This window comes from Tachypleus tridentatus, unplaced genomic scaffold (assembly GCF_004210375.1).
Source record: "Tachypleus tridentatus isolate NWPU-2018 unplaced genomic scaffold, ASM421037v1 Hic_cluster_1, whole genome shotgun sequence".
Lineage (NCBI taxonomy): Eukaryota > Metazoa > Arthropoda > Merostomata > Xiphosura > Limulidae > Tachypleus > Tachypleus tridentatus.
In genome coordinates this window covers 34,417,978-34,431,342 of record NW_027467777.1, presented here as the reverse complement: position 1 = coordinate 34,431,342, position 13,365 = coordinate 34,417,978, and the positions used below count along the sequence as shown (strand labels likewise).

General features: G+C 34.8%; 1 protein-coding gene across 5 annotated transcripts in view; it reads left to right on the top strand.

Annotated features, from left to right (window-relative positions):
* Window positions 1-6,878, top strand: part of LOC143241654 (E3 ubiquitin-protein ligase rnf146-like) — a 31,007-nt gene extending 24,129 nt beyond the window's left edge. For all 5 annotated transcript variants that reach the window (XM_076484860.1, XM_076484865.1, XM_076484864.1 and 2 more), the window contains 2 exons: window positions 2,860-3,035; window positions 3,943-6,878. In XM_076484860.1, the coding sequence (XP_076340975.1) occupies window positions 2,860-3,035; window positions 3,943-4,546 (780 nt within the window). In that variant the 3' untranslated portion in view covers window positions 4,547-6,878. The remainder of the gene's footprint in view (window positions 1-2,859; window positions 3,036-3,942) is intronic.
* Window positions 6,879-13,365: the final 6,487 nt, after the last annotated feature.

The following is a 13,365-nucleotide window of genomic DNA, read 5'->3' as shown; positions in this document are numbered from 1 at the left end:
AAATATTCTTCTGTCTCTTACTCTCACTGTGTAAATATTCTTCTGTCTCTTACTCTCACTGTGTAAATATTCTTCTGTCTCTAACTCTCACTGTGTGAATATTCTTCTGTCTCTAGCTCTCACTGTGTAAATATTCTCCTGTCTCTAACTCTCACTGTGTAAATATTCTCCTGTCTCTAACTCTCACTGTGTAAATATTCTCCTGTCGCTAACTCTTAGTGTAAATATTCTCCTGTCGCTAACTCGCACTGTGTAAATATTCTCCTGTCGCTAACTCTCACTGTGTGAATATTATCCTGTCTCTAACTCTCACTGTGTAAATATTCTCCTGTCGCTAACTCTTAGTGTAAATATTTTCCTGTCGCTAACTCTTAGTGTAAATATTCTTCTGTCTCTAACTCTCACTGTAAATATTCTCCTGTCTCTAACTCTCACTGTGTAAATATTCTCCTGTCTCTAACTCTCGCTGTGTAAATATTCTCCTGTCTCTAACTCTCTGTGTAAATATTCTCCTGTCGCTATCTCTCAGTGTAAATATTCTCCTGTCGCTAACTCTCACTGTGTAAATATTCTCCTGTCTCTAACTCTCACTGTGTGAATATTCTCCTGTCGCTAACTCTCACTGTGTGAATATTCTCCTGTCCCTAAATCGCACTGTATAAATATTCTCCTGTCTCTCTTACTGTGTAAATATTATCCTGTCTCTAACTTTTCACTGTGTAAATATTATCCTGTCGCTAACTCTTAGTGTAAATATTCTCCTGTCGCTAACTCTTAGTGTAAATATTCTCCTGTCGCTAACTCTTAGTGTAAATATTCTCCTGTCGCTAACTCTTAGTGTAAATATTCTCCTGTCCCTAACTCTCACTGTGTGAATATTCTCCTGTCTCTAACTCTCACTGTGTAAATATTATCCTGTCTCTAACTCTCACTGTGTAAATATTCTTTTGTTGCTAACTCTCACTGTGTAAATATTCTCCTGTCTCTCTTACTGTGTAAATATTCTCGTGTCTCTAACTCTCACTGTGTGGATATATTCTCCTGTCTCTAACTCTCACTGTGTAAATATTCTCCTGTCTCTAACTCTCACTGTGTAAATATTCTCCTGTCTCTAACTCTCACTGTGTAAATATTCTCCTGTCTCTAACTTTCGCTGTGTAAATATTCTCCTGTCTCTATCTTTCGCTGTGTAAATATTCTCCTGTCTCTAACTTTCGCTGTGTAAATATTCTCCTGTCTCTAACTTTGCTGTGTGAATATTCTCCTGTCTCTAACTCTCACTGTGTAAATATTCTCCTGTCTCTAACTCTCACTGTGTAAATATTCTCCTGTCTCTAACTCTCACTGTGTAAATATTCTCCTGTCTCTAACTCTCACTGTGTAAATATTCTCCTGTCGCTAACTCTTAGTGTAAATATTCTCCTGTCGCTAACTCGCACTGTGTAAATATTCTCCTGTCGCTAACTCGCACTGTGTAAATATTCTCCTGTCTCTTACTGTGTAAATATTCTCCTGTCGCTAACTCTCACTGTGTGAATATTATCCTGTCTCTAACTCTTAGTGTAAATATTCTCCTGTCGCTAACTCTTAGTGTAAATATTCTTCTGTCTCTAACTCTCACTGTGTAAATATTCTCCTGTCTCTAACTCTCGCTGTGTAAATATTCTCCTGTCTTTAACTCTCGATGTGTAAATATTCTCCTGTCGCTAACTCTCACTGTGTGAATATTCTCCTGTCGCTAACTCTCACTGTGTGAATATTCTCCTGTCTCTAACTCTCACTGTGTGAATATTCTCCTGTTCTAACTCTCACTGTGTGAATATTCTCCTGTCTCTAACTCTCACTGTGTGAATATTCTCCTGTCTCTAACTCCTCACTGTGTGAATATTCTCCTGTCTCTAACTCTCACTGTGTGAATATTCTCCTGTCTCCAACTCACTGTGTGAATATTCTCCTGTCTCTAACTCTCACTGTGTGAATATTCTCCTGTCTCTAACTCTCACTGTGTGAATATTCTCCTGTCTCTAACTCTCACTGTGTGAATATTCTCCTGTCTCTAACTCTCACTGTGTGAATATTCTCCTGTCTCTAACTCTCACTGTGTGAATATTCTCCTGTCTCTAACTCTCACTGTGTGAATATTCTCCTGTCTCTAACTCTCACTGTGTGAATATTCTCCTGTCTCTAACTCTCACTGTGTGAATATTCTCCTGTCTCTAACTCTCACTGTGTGAATATTCTCCTGTCTCTAACTCTCACTGTGTGAATATTCTCCTGTCTCTAACTCTCACTGTGTGAATATTCTCCTGTCTCTAACTCTCACTGTGTAAATATTCTCCTGTCGCTAACTCTCACTGTAAATATTCTCCTGTCGCTAACTCTCAGTGTAAATATTCTCCTGTCGCTAACTCTCACTGTAAATATTCTCCTGTCGCTAACTCTCACTGTAAATATTCTCCTGTCGCTAACTCTCAGTGTAAATATTCTCCTGTCGCTAACTCTCAGTGTAAATATTCTCCTGTCGCTAACTCTCAGTGTAAATATTCTCCTGTCGCTAACTCTTAGTGTAAATATTCTCCTGTCGCTAACTCTTAGTGTAAATATTCTCCTGTCGCTAACTCTTCGTGTAAATATTCTCCTGTCGCTAACTCTCACTGTGTGAATATTCTCCTGTCCCTAAATCGCACTGTATAAATATTCTCCTGTCTCTCTTACTGTGTAAATATTATCCTGTCTCTAACTTTTCACTGTGTAAATATTATCCTGTCTCTAACTTTTCACTGTGTAAATATTATCCTGTCTCTAACTTTTCACTGTGTAAATATTCTCTTGTCTCTAACTTTTCACTGTGCTCTTCAGGAGATTCCACCAAGTTTTTTGGAAACTCCTACGTTGCTTTCGGTTCAAGACCTGGAAAATGAACTTGTTTTCGAAGATGGTTACCAGTGGTTCTATGAAGGACGTAACGGCTGGTGGCAGTTCGATTCGAGGACCAGCGTAGACCTAGAAACTGCTTTTAAGGGAGGAGAAACCAGGTAATTTGGCTTCTATTTAAACACTGAAGTACTGTTGTTTCAATGAAGTATGTTCTAGTGTAACTAATCACTTGTAATGTTTTTCATTGCTTTGTGGTGTTAAAAAGTGTTAAATTTACTATTCTTATCACTTGTATATTTCCATTTGAATAGCTACATTTAAAACTTGTGTTGTTAGAGTTTCTATTCCATGCCCTTGTTGTTTGTTCTAGTATCATACAAAAATGGAGCACTTGCTTATATGATACGGGAAAAACTTTATTACACAATGTGCAACCCCCAACTTCGTAAAATTTTTTTTTGTGTACACGTAGATTTGCAATATAAGGGTCGCGATCTTCCTGTAATGAGCACTTTATTTATCTCCATTATCATAGTTCAGATATAACATCCTGAATATGTCACATGTGCATCTAATGCACTGGTGCCATCTATATAAATATAATTGTACTGTCTGGTGTATGCCTATGTAAATACTTCACAGAGTGTGGATGGATCTTCACCAAATTTGGCATGAAGGTTTGTTGGGTCCATAAGAAGATATGTTCAAATATGCAGTTTCACATTTTGTGTTTTGCTATGTGTGTTTTGGTTTTTTTATAAGTTATATATAAAGGAAACAACTTTTCATGTTTAGTAATAAAGTAAACTAGCGATAATGAATATTAGCTAATATGTTGCATGTGTCTTCCCAAAGAGACAAAATAGGATATAAAGTTATTTTACCTAGTAGGAGAGCTACTGATTAATTAACATACCAGAGGATTTTACACACAAATAACAAAGTCTTCTGTCTCTTTATTACCTTGGAAACATAAGTGTTTGCATCCAGTGTGCGATACTAAGTACTCCATACTTGTGTTACATCTGAAACCCTCGACTTCACTTCTCCTCTTATCTTATGCAGGTGTGAAGTTCTGATCGCTGGTTTCTTGTACATTGTGGACTTTGAACACATGATTCAGATGAGACACAGCGATCCCTCTCGTCGAAGACGGATTAAACGAGACTTTTCTACGATCCCTAAGAAAGGAATAGCAGGGATCCGTCTTCCTGTCGAACGTACAGATGAGGAGGTTGCCGAAACCTCTGTCACGGTCGAAAATGCATCAGACTTTCATATCAGTTGGGCAGAAGTGGCAGCAGAAGTTTCGGCCGTAGCTCTTGTTCGTAGCCAACAGAGGCAAGCGGACAGACGACCTAAGAACACTTCTATACCAACGACGCCAACAAACACTCCACAGACGCCAGGACTCAGTCCTGGTAATCAGAGCAGTGAAAATAGCGTCCCTTCTTCACCTGGTCGATCTGACCAAGATGGTAACCTTGAGCACTCCTTGGCTGAAGCCATACATAACCTTAGGGTCAACACCACAACCAGTGCCGGTCAAAATCAGCCAACGGTGATAGTGACTTCCCAGAGAAATCCAAGACCGGCTGTTGTCAGACCTCACAGAACACTTAGTGAGGGAACTTTAACAGAAAACTTGACTGAAGGAGAAACACTTTGACATTATTTATATCATGAATAAATAATTAACCCTAAATCTCATTACGTATAGCCTTGTATCAGATATGAAATAGTATTTCTTTCTGTCGTTTTTGGTTTTAAAGGGAGATAAACTGCTTGATAAACAACATGTAGATTTCCAGTATGTATATTTAAAGGGTACAAGTGATAGGATTCTTATCTTCACAATTATCTGTTCTGTTCATTACAGCTTTATGTAAATCAAAAGTTCTTTGTTTGAGGTTTTTGTAGACAGCTGAAAAGAATATAAACATTCGGTTTCACATGATGACCAACCAACCAACCAGTGAAACCCAGTGAAGTAAGTGAAACCCCTTATTTTATCACTTACAAGTGAAGAGATGAGCACGCTTCATTGTTTTGGTTACATTTTTTCTGTTCTGGTGAACATGTCTTGATACTTACTTGTAAGAATTTCATAATTCCGTCTGTGATAACACATTATATTCTGGTGTTTGAATGTTTCTGTTTTTGTAGGATTGTTTACTTCCTCCTTTCTTAGCTTCTTTCTGTCTAGTATTTTTCTTGTGTGGTACTGTTGATTTGTAGACAACAGTTGAGATGTACCGTAGCTGATCTCTGGTGACATCTTATACATATGAACTGGTGTTTGATTTCTGTAATACTGTAGGGATTTTGACTTCTATTAAATATCACAGACCTTGACCTGTACAATAATTTCTGAACCTTGACTGAATATTCCCTTTGTGATTTTGATTTTAATATTCTGTGGACTTTTAGTTGTATAATATCATAATGGTCCATGACCTGTTACAATACTTTACAGACCTTGACCTGATATGATACCTTACAAAACCTTGACTTGATACAATGCTGTTCAAGTTTAAGCCTGTACAGTGTTTTACAAATATTCAATATTTACAAGAACTTGGGTGTCAGTTAGTAACTTCTATGAATAAGGGTGTTGACCACCATCACCCGTTATGCTGGATTTAGTTTTATCTTGATATCATATAACGATGGTTACTGATCCTGATGTCAACTTCTGTACCTTTTTAAACTCTCACTAATGTAAGCTAAACATTGATAAAAGGTCTTATAATTCTAGTATTGACTTTGTATAGGTTTTTAATCTTATCAGAAATGAAAAGGATGTTTCACCCTTTAGCCCCCACCTACGAAGGCTTACAATGTTAAGAACTGGGCTTCAATACTTGTGGTGGGCACAGCACAGATATCCCCTTGTGTAGGTTTGTGTTTATAATATACAAGATTGTTGGTTCCACACCATTTTGTAGAGTACCAAACACTGTTTTGGACTTCCAGTAAACAGTCTGGTATACAGCTATATTACACTTCAGTTGTTCTACCATCCAGTAAATGGTCTGGTAAACAGCTATATTACACTTCAGTTGTTCTACCATCCAGTAAACGGTCTGGTAAACAGCTATATTACACTTCAGTTGTTCTACCATCCAGTAAACAGTCTGGTAAACAGCTGTATTACACTTCAGTTGTTCTACCATGGTAAGTTTTGTAGTGCATAAAATGTTTATATGCTGTAAACTCAGAAAATACGTCATTATTAAAACTTGTTACCAACCTGTGATGTCACAGCAAGACTGTGGAAACACGAGTTATAGATGGGTGTGAAGTTAAAATTATCTTCACTAGAATTCTTATTAAACACTGAGGTGTCTCTATGAAATTTAAGATAAGTATCTATAGCATAACGTTTGGAGACAACATGGGACATGGTGCACACACACCCAACTAAATTAACTCAAACCCAGGTTTAATCGTTCGTATATTTATCAAGGTTTTTATTAACCCTAATTAAATTTATCTGTCTCTACAACATCTGAAGATAAAGGAAGTTCGATAGATGGTGAAGTTAGAACTGACTTGTACTGCTATTCAACACGTTTAAGAAAACATGTATAACACACGAATTCATGTTAGTGTCTTAAAATTTGAGAAGTCTGGTGATATAGTGATACGAGTATCAACTTTGGCCTTAGGAACATCAGAAGTTTTAACAGGTTACACAGTTTGTAGTTCGTTCAGATTTCTTACGTGTCTTGTTTGATATATTCGTGACTCGTAAGAATCAGCCGTTACATACGAATGGTGTTATAATTTTCACATCTGGTTTAAATATATTGACGATAAAATATGATTCGTGGGAAAGTTGAATTAGTTAAAACGTATTTTGATATGTTTATGATGAACAAACATGTAAATGTTATACATGAAAAGTTTGTCTGTCTGTTGCACCTTTTGTATCGTGTTGTTTTTGAGTAATGTATCTATCAATATTACTTCATCAGTGAAATAAAAATTGTAATAAAGTTGATGTGTAAACGTGTGTAACTAATGGAATATTCACATTGAGTTTTTTTGTTTTTTTATAATCATCGTATCTTAAGGACATTACAGTCCACTTACCTCCGTCCGTGTGTTTCCGCAGGTATTTTTCGGAGGCACTGACCGACGTGACACAGTGTCAAACCTTATCTTTGTGGCACGTAATGTAACAAGGGCGTGCCCATCTGTGTGTGTCTCTATCTATGTGACCGAAATAATAAGTACAATGGTGCCATCTGTTGTGCTGAAATACAAGATCTAAATTCCTGAAGGAATGATTGAGATTTCTAATGTGTGGCGACATCTACCGAATATTACCACAAATACAGTTACACAAAACAATTTTACACTTTGGATGTCTAAGATTCAGACAATAAAAAAATAAGTATGATATACACAACAATCATGATTCTATATTATAACACCAGAATTGTACGTATATCTTCATTGGTGATTCTGTTAGTAAATATAATGATGACAATTTGCTGTAACAACCACAGGGAAACGAACCCCGAATTGTAGTGTTGTAAGTCTGCAGACGCAACCACTGTCTCAGCGTGGTACAACGTAACATTCTGACAGACGAATCGGGTGGCTCGCGTGTTGTCATTTTGGAAACTGATAACGGACCTTGCCGTAGCTGAACATTGTCAACATAGATGCAGTCTTTATTGTTGGCATACCACAGCTATCCCATTGTACAGTTTTGTGATTAAACAACTGGTTTGTCATAGATGTAATAATGTTTTTACTTTCATCGGTCGCCACAGGCTGCTGGTCAAGTTAATTATTTTGTCATGAAATTGTCTTTGATAATAACATTGACAACTGTAATTAAATAATTTGCCATAAAACTTTAGCGTTAGGTCCATTATGTTTTTTTAAATATTACATTTTTATATACGATATTTGTTAATTACAAAAATCTGTAATAATAATAACAGGATTATGTTTTGGGACACGGCATGGCCGGGTGGCAAAAGCACTCAACTAGTAATCCAAGGGGCGTGGGTTCAAGTCCCCGTCCTACCAAACATGCTCGCCCTTTCTGCCGTAGGGACGTTATAAATGGCGGTCAATCCCACCATTCGTTGGTAAAAGACTAGCCCTAGTTGAAAGATGAAATGGGGCTAAGACAAGTTTACTATAATAGTACTACAATTAGTTATAACTGTCAGTTGTAGAAAACTCTCACACAATATTGAAAATCGTGTTTTGATTACAAAATGGGATTTTCTAGCTTTTCAAAACTTTGTTTCTCACAAGTTGTTTGAGACGTTAACCAACAAAACTACCCCTCAGCTATAATTATGGGTCTTTTACTAAAGATATGTCTATAATATACTTATTGTGGTTTTTTTACTGAAGATATGTCTATAATATTCTTATTGTGTTTTTTCTACTAAAGATATTTATATTTGGTTATTGTGGTTTTTGTCTACAAATGATATCTATACTTATTGTGGTCTTTCTACTAAAGATATCTCTATATGTTAATTGCGTTTTTCGCTACAAAACCTGTCTGTAATTCTTTATTGTGGTTTTTCAAATAAAGATATATATTCTTATTGTGTGTTTCTTTTAAACCTATCTGTAATTCTTTATTGTGGTTTTTCAAATAAAGATATATATTCTTATTGTGTGTTTCTTTTAAACCTATCTGTAATTCTTTATTGTGGTTTTTCAAATAAAGATGTATATTCTTATTGTGTGTTTCTTTTAAACCTATCTGTAATTCTTTATTGTGGTTTTTCAAATAAAGATATATATTCTTATTGTGTGTTTCTTCTAAACCTATCTCTATATGCTTATTATGGTTTTTTCTACTAAAAATATCTATATGGTTAATGTGGTTTTTCTACTAAAGATATCTATATGGTTAATGTGGTTTTTCTACTAAAGATAACTCTATATGGGTATTGTAGTTTTTTCTACTAAAGATATCTATATGGGTATTGCAGTTTTTTTCTACTAAAGATATCTCTATATGGGTATTGTAGTTTTTTTCTACTAAAGATATCTCTATATGGGTATTGTAGTTTTTTCTACTAAATATATCTCTATATGGGTATTGTAGTTTTCTCTAGTAAAGATATCTCTATATGGGTATTGTAGTTTTTTTCTACTAAAGATATCTCTATATGGGAATTGTAGTTTTTTCTACTAAAGATATCTCTATATGGGTATTGTAGTTTTTTCTACTAAATATATCTCTATATGGGTATTGTAGTTTTCTCTAGTAAAGATATCTCTATATGGGTATTGTAGTTTTTTCTACTAAATATATCTCTATATGGGTATTGTAGTTTTCTCTAGTAAAGATATCTCTATATGGGTATTGTAGTTTTTTCTACTAAATATATCTCTATATGGGTATTGTAGTTTTCTCTAGTAAAGATATCTCTATATGGGTATTGTAGTTTTTTCTACTAAATATATCTCTATATGGGTATTGTAGTTTTTTCTACTAAATATATCTCTATATGGGTATTGTAGTTTTCTCTAGTAAAGATATCTCTTTAATATGTTTTCTATGACAAGCTGAAAAATCAAATAGTTTTTCATTTAATATTGTTTTTAATATTAGTTCTGTAGGTGTTTGTGCAGACGAACTTAATTCTGAAGAACTGGATTTATGACATAAACATATGTTTGTTTGTTTGTTTTATGGAATTTCGCACAAAGCTACTCGAGGGCTATCCGTGCTAGCCGCCCCTAATTTAGCAGTGTAAGACTAGAGGGAAGGCAGCTAGTCATCACCACCCACCGCCAACTCTTGGGCTACTCTTTTACCAACGAATAGTGGGATTGACCATCGCATTATAACACCCCCACGGCTGGGAGGGCAAGCATGTTTGGCGCGACCGGGATGCGAACCCGCGATTCTCAGATTACGAGTCGCACGCCTTAACACGCTTGGCCATGCCGGGCCATAAAAACATACGTTAGTTTGTAGTTGTATCAATAAAAGTTGGTTTGTATCTATATAAACAGAAGGTAGTTTGTAGTTTTATAAACTGAAAACTTTGAAGTTGTATAAACAGGGGTTGGTTTGTAGCTATATAAGCAAAATGTAATTTGCAGCTATATATATATATATAAAACTTGATTTACAGTACTATAGACCTAAGTTTTTCTGGTATATAATAACCATCAGCACACAGATGAAAGTTTTTGGTTGAAGTACATCAGCAATAGTGATTGGATAGTTTCGACCACCAATGAGGATGAGCGTATAGTTTAGTCTCCCTCTGGCGTCAGTATCTTTATACTAGCACGTGAAATTCTAAGTTGCAATATAAAAATATTCAGTGTGACAGTTCCGGAAACGAGTTACCATACATCGTGTTATTAATAAATTTAAAGTGGTATATATGGAACGCAATGTGTGGCAGTACAGTATCAAACGTAACCAAGTTACCATACATCGTGTTATTAATAAATTTAAAGCTGTATATATGGAACGCAATGTGTGGCAGTACAGTATCAAACGTAACCAAGTTACCATACATCGTGTTATTAATAAATTTAAAGTGGTATATATGGAACGCAATGTGTGGCAGTACAGTATCAAACGTAACCAAGTTACCATACATCGTGTTATTAATAAATTTAAAGTGGTATATATGGAACGCAATTTTTGGCAGTACATTAAACGTAACCAAGTTACCACACATCGTGTTATTAATAAATTTAAAGTGGTATATATGGAACGCAATGTGTGGCAGTACAGTATCAAACGTAACCAAGTTACCATACATCGTGTTATTAATAAATTTAAAGTGGTATATATGGAACGCAATGTGTGGCAGTACAGTATCAAACGTAACCAAGTTACCATACATCGTGTTATTAATAAATTTAAAGTTGTATATATGGAACGCAATGTGTGGCAGTACAGTATCAAACGTAACCAAGTTACCATACATCGTGTTATTAATAAATTTAAAGTGGTATATATGGAACGCAATGTGTGGCAGTACAGTATCAAACGTAACCAAGTTACCATACATCGTGTTATTAATAAATTTAAAGTGGTATATATGGAACGCAATTTTTGGCAGTACATTAAACGTAACCAAGTTACCACACATCGTGTTATTAATAAATTTAAAGTGGTATATATGGAACGCAATGTGTGGCAGTACAGTATCAAACGTAACCAAGTTACCATACATCGTGTTATTAATAAATTTAAAGTTGTATATATGGAACGCAATGTGTGGCAGTACAGTATCAAACGTAACCAAGTTACCATACATCGTGTTATTAATAAATTTAAAGTGGTATATATGGAACGCAATGTTTGGCAGTACATTAAACGTAACCAAGTTACCATACATCGTGTTATTAATAAATTTAAAGTGGTATATATGGAACGCAATGTGTGGCAGTACAGTATCAAACGTAACCAAGTTACCATACATCGTGTTATTAATAAATTTAAAGTGGTATATATGGAACGCAATGTGTGGCAGTACAGTATCAAACGTAACCAAGTTACCATACATCGTGTTATTAATAAATTTAAAGTTGTATATATGGAACGCAATGTGTGGCAGTACAGTATCAAACGTAACCAAGTTACCATACATCGTGTTATTAATAAATTTAAAGTGGTATATATGGAACGCAATGTTTGGCAGTACATTAAACGTAACCAAGTTACCATACATCGTGTTATTAATAAATTTAAAGTGGTATATATGGAACGCAATGTTTGACAGTACAGTATCAAACGTAACCAAGTTACCACACATCGTGTTATTAATAAATTTAAAGTGGTATATATGGAACGCAATGTTTGGCAGTACATTAAACGTAACCAAGTTACCATACATCGTGTTATTAATAAATTTAAAGTGGTATATATGGAACGCAATGTTTGACAGTACAGTATCAAACGTAACCAAGTTACCATACATCGTGTTATTAATAAATTTAAAGTGGTATATATGGAACGCAATGTTTGACAGTACAGTATCAAACGTAACCAAGTTACCATACATCGTGTTATTAATAAATTTAAAGTGGTATATATGGAACGCAATGTTTGGCAGTACATTAAACGTAACCAAGTTACCATACATCGTGTTATTAATAAATTTAAAGTGGTATATATGGAACGCAATGTTTGGCAGTACATTAAACGTAACCAAGTTACCATACATCGTGTTATTAATAAATTTAAAGTTGTATATATGGAACGCAATGTTTGGCAGTACATTAAACGTAACCAAGTTACCATACATCGTGTTATTAATAAATTTAAAGTGGTATATATGGAACGCAATGTTTGACAGTACAGTATCAAACGTAACCAAGTTACCACACATCGTGTTATTAATACATTTAAAGTGGTATATATGGAACGCAATGTGTGGCAGTACAGTATCAAACGTAACCAAGTTACCATACATCGTGTTATTAATAAATTTAAAGTGGTATATATGGAACGCAATGTTTGGCAGTACATTAAACGTAACCAAGTTACCATACATCGTGTTATTAATAAATTTAAAGTGGTATATATGGAACGCAATGTTTGGCAGTACATTAAACGTAACCAAGTTACCATACATCGTGTTATTAATAAATTTAAAGTGGTATATATGGAACGCAATGTGTGGCAGTACAGTATCAAACGTAACCAAGTTACCATACATCGTGTTATTAATAAATTTAAAGTGGTATATATGGAACGCAATGTTTGGCAGTACATTAAACGTAACCAAGTTACCATACATCGTGTTATTAATAAATTTAAAGTGGTATATATGGAACGCAATGTGTGGCAGTACAGTATCAAACGTAACAAAGTTACCATACATCGTGTTATTAATAAATTTAAAGTGGTATATATGGAACGCAATGTTTGGCAGTACATTAAACGTAACCAAGTTACCATACATCGTGTTATTAATAAATTTAAAGTGGTATATATGGAACGCAATGTGTGGCAGTACAGTATCAAACGTAACCAAGTTACCATACATCGTGTTATTAATAAATTTAAAGTGGTATATATGGAACGCAATGTGTGGCAGTACAGTATCAAACGTAACCAAGTTACCATACATCGTGTTATTAATAAATTTAAAGTGGTATATATGGAACGCAATGTTTGGCAGTACATTAAACGTAACCAAGTTACCATACATCGTGTTATTAATAAATTTAAAGTTGTATATATGGAACGCAATGTTTGGCAGTACAGTATCAAACGTAACCAAGTTACCATACATCGTGTTATTAATAAATTTAAAGTGGTATATATGGAACGCAATGTTTGGCAGTACATTAAACGTAACCAAGTTACCATACATCGTGTTATTAATAAATTTAAAGTGGTATATATGGAACGCAATGTTTGGCAGTACATTAAACGTAACCAAGTTACCATACATCGTGTTATTAATAAATTTAAAGTTGTATATATGGAACGCAATTTTTGGCAGTACATTAAACGTA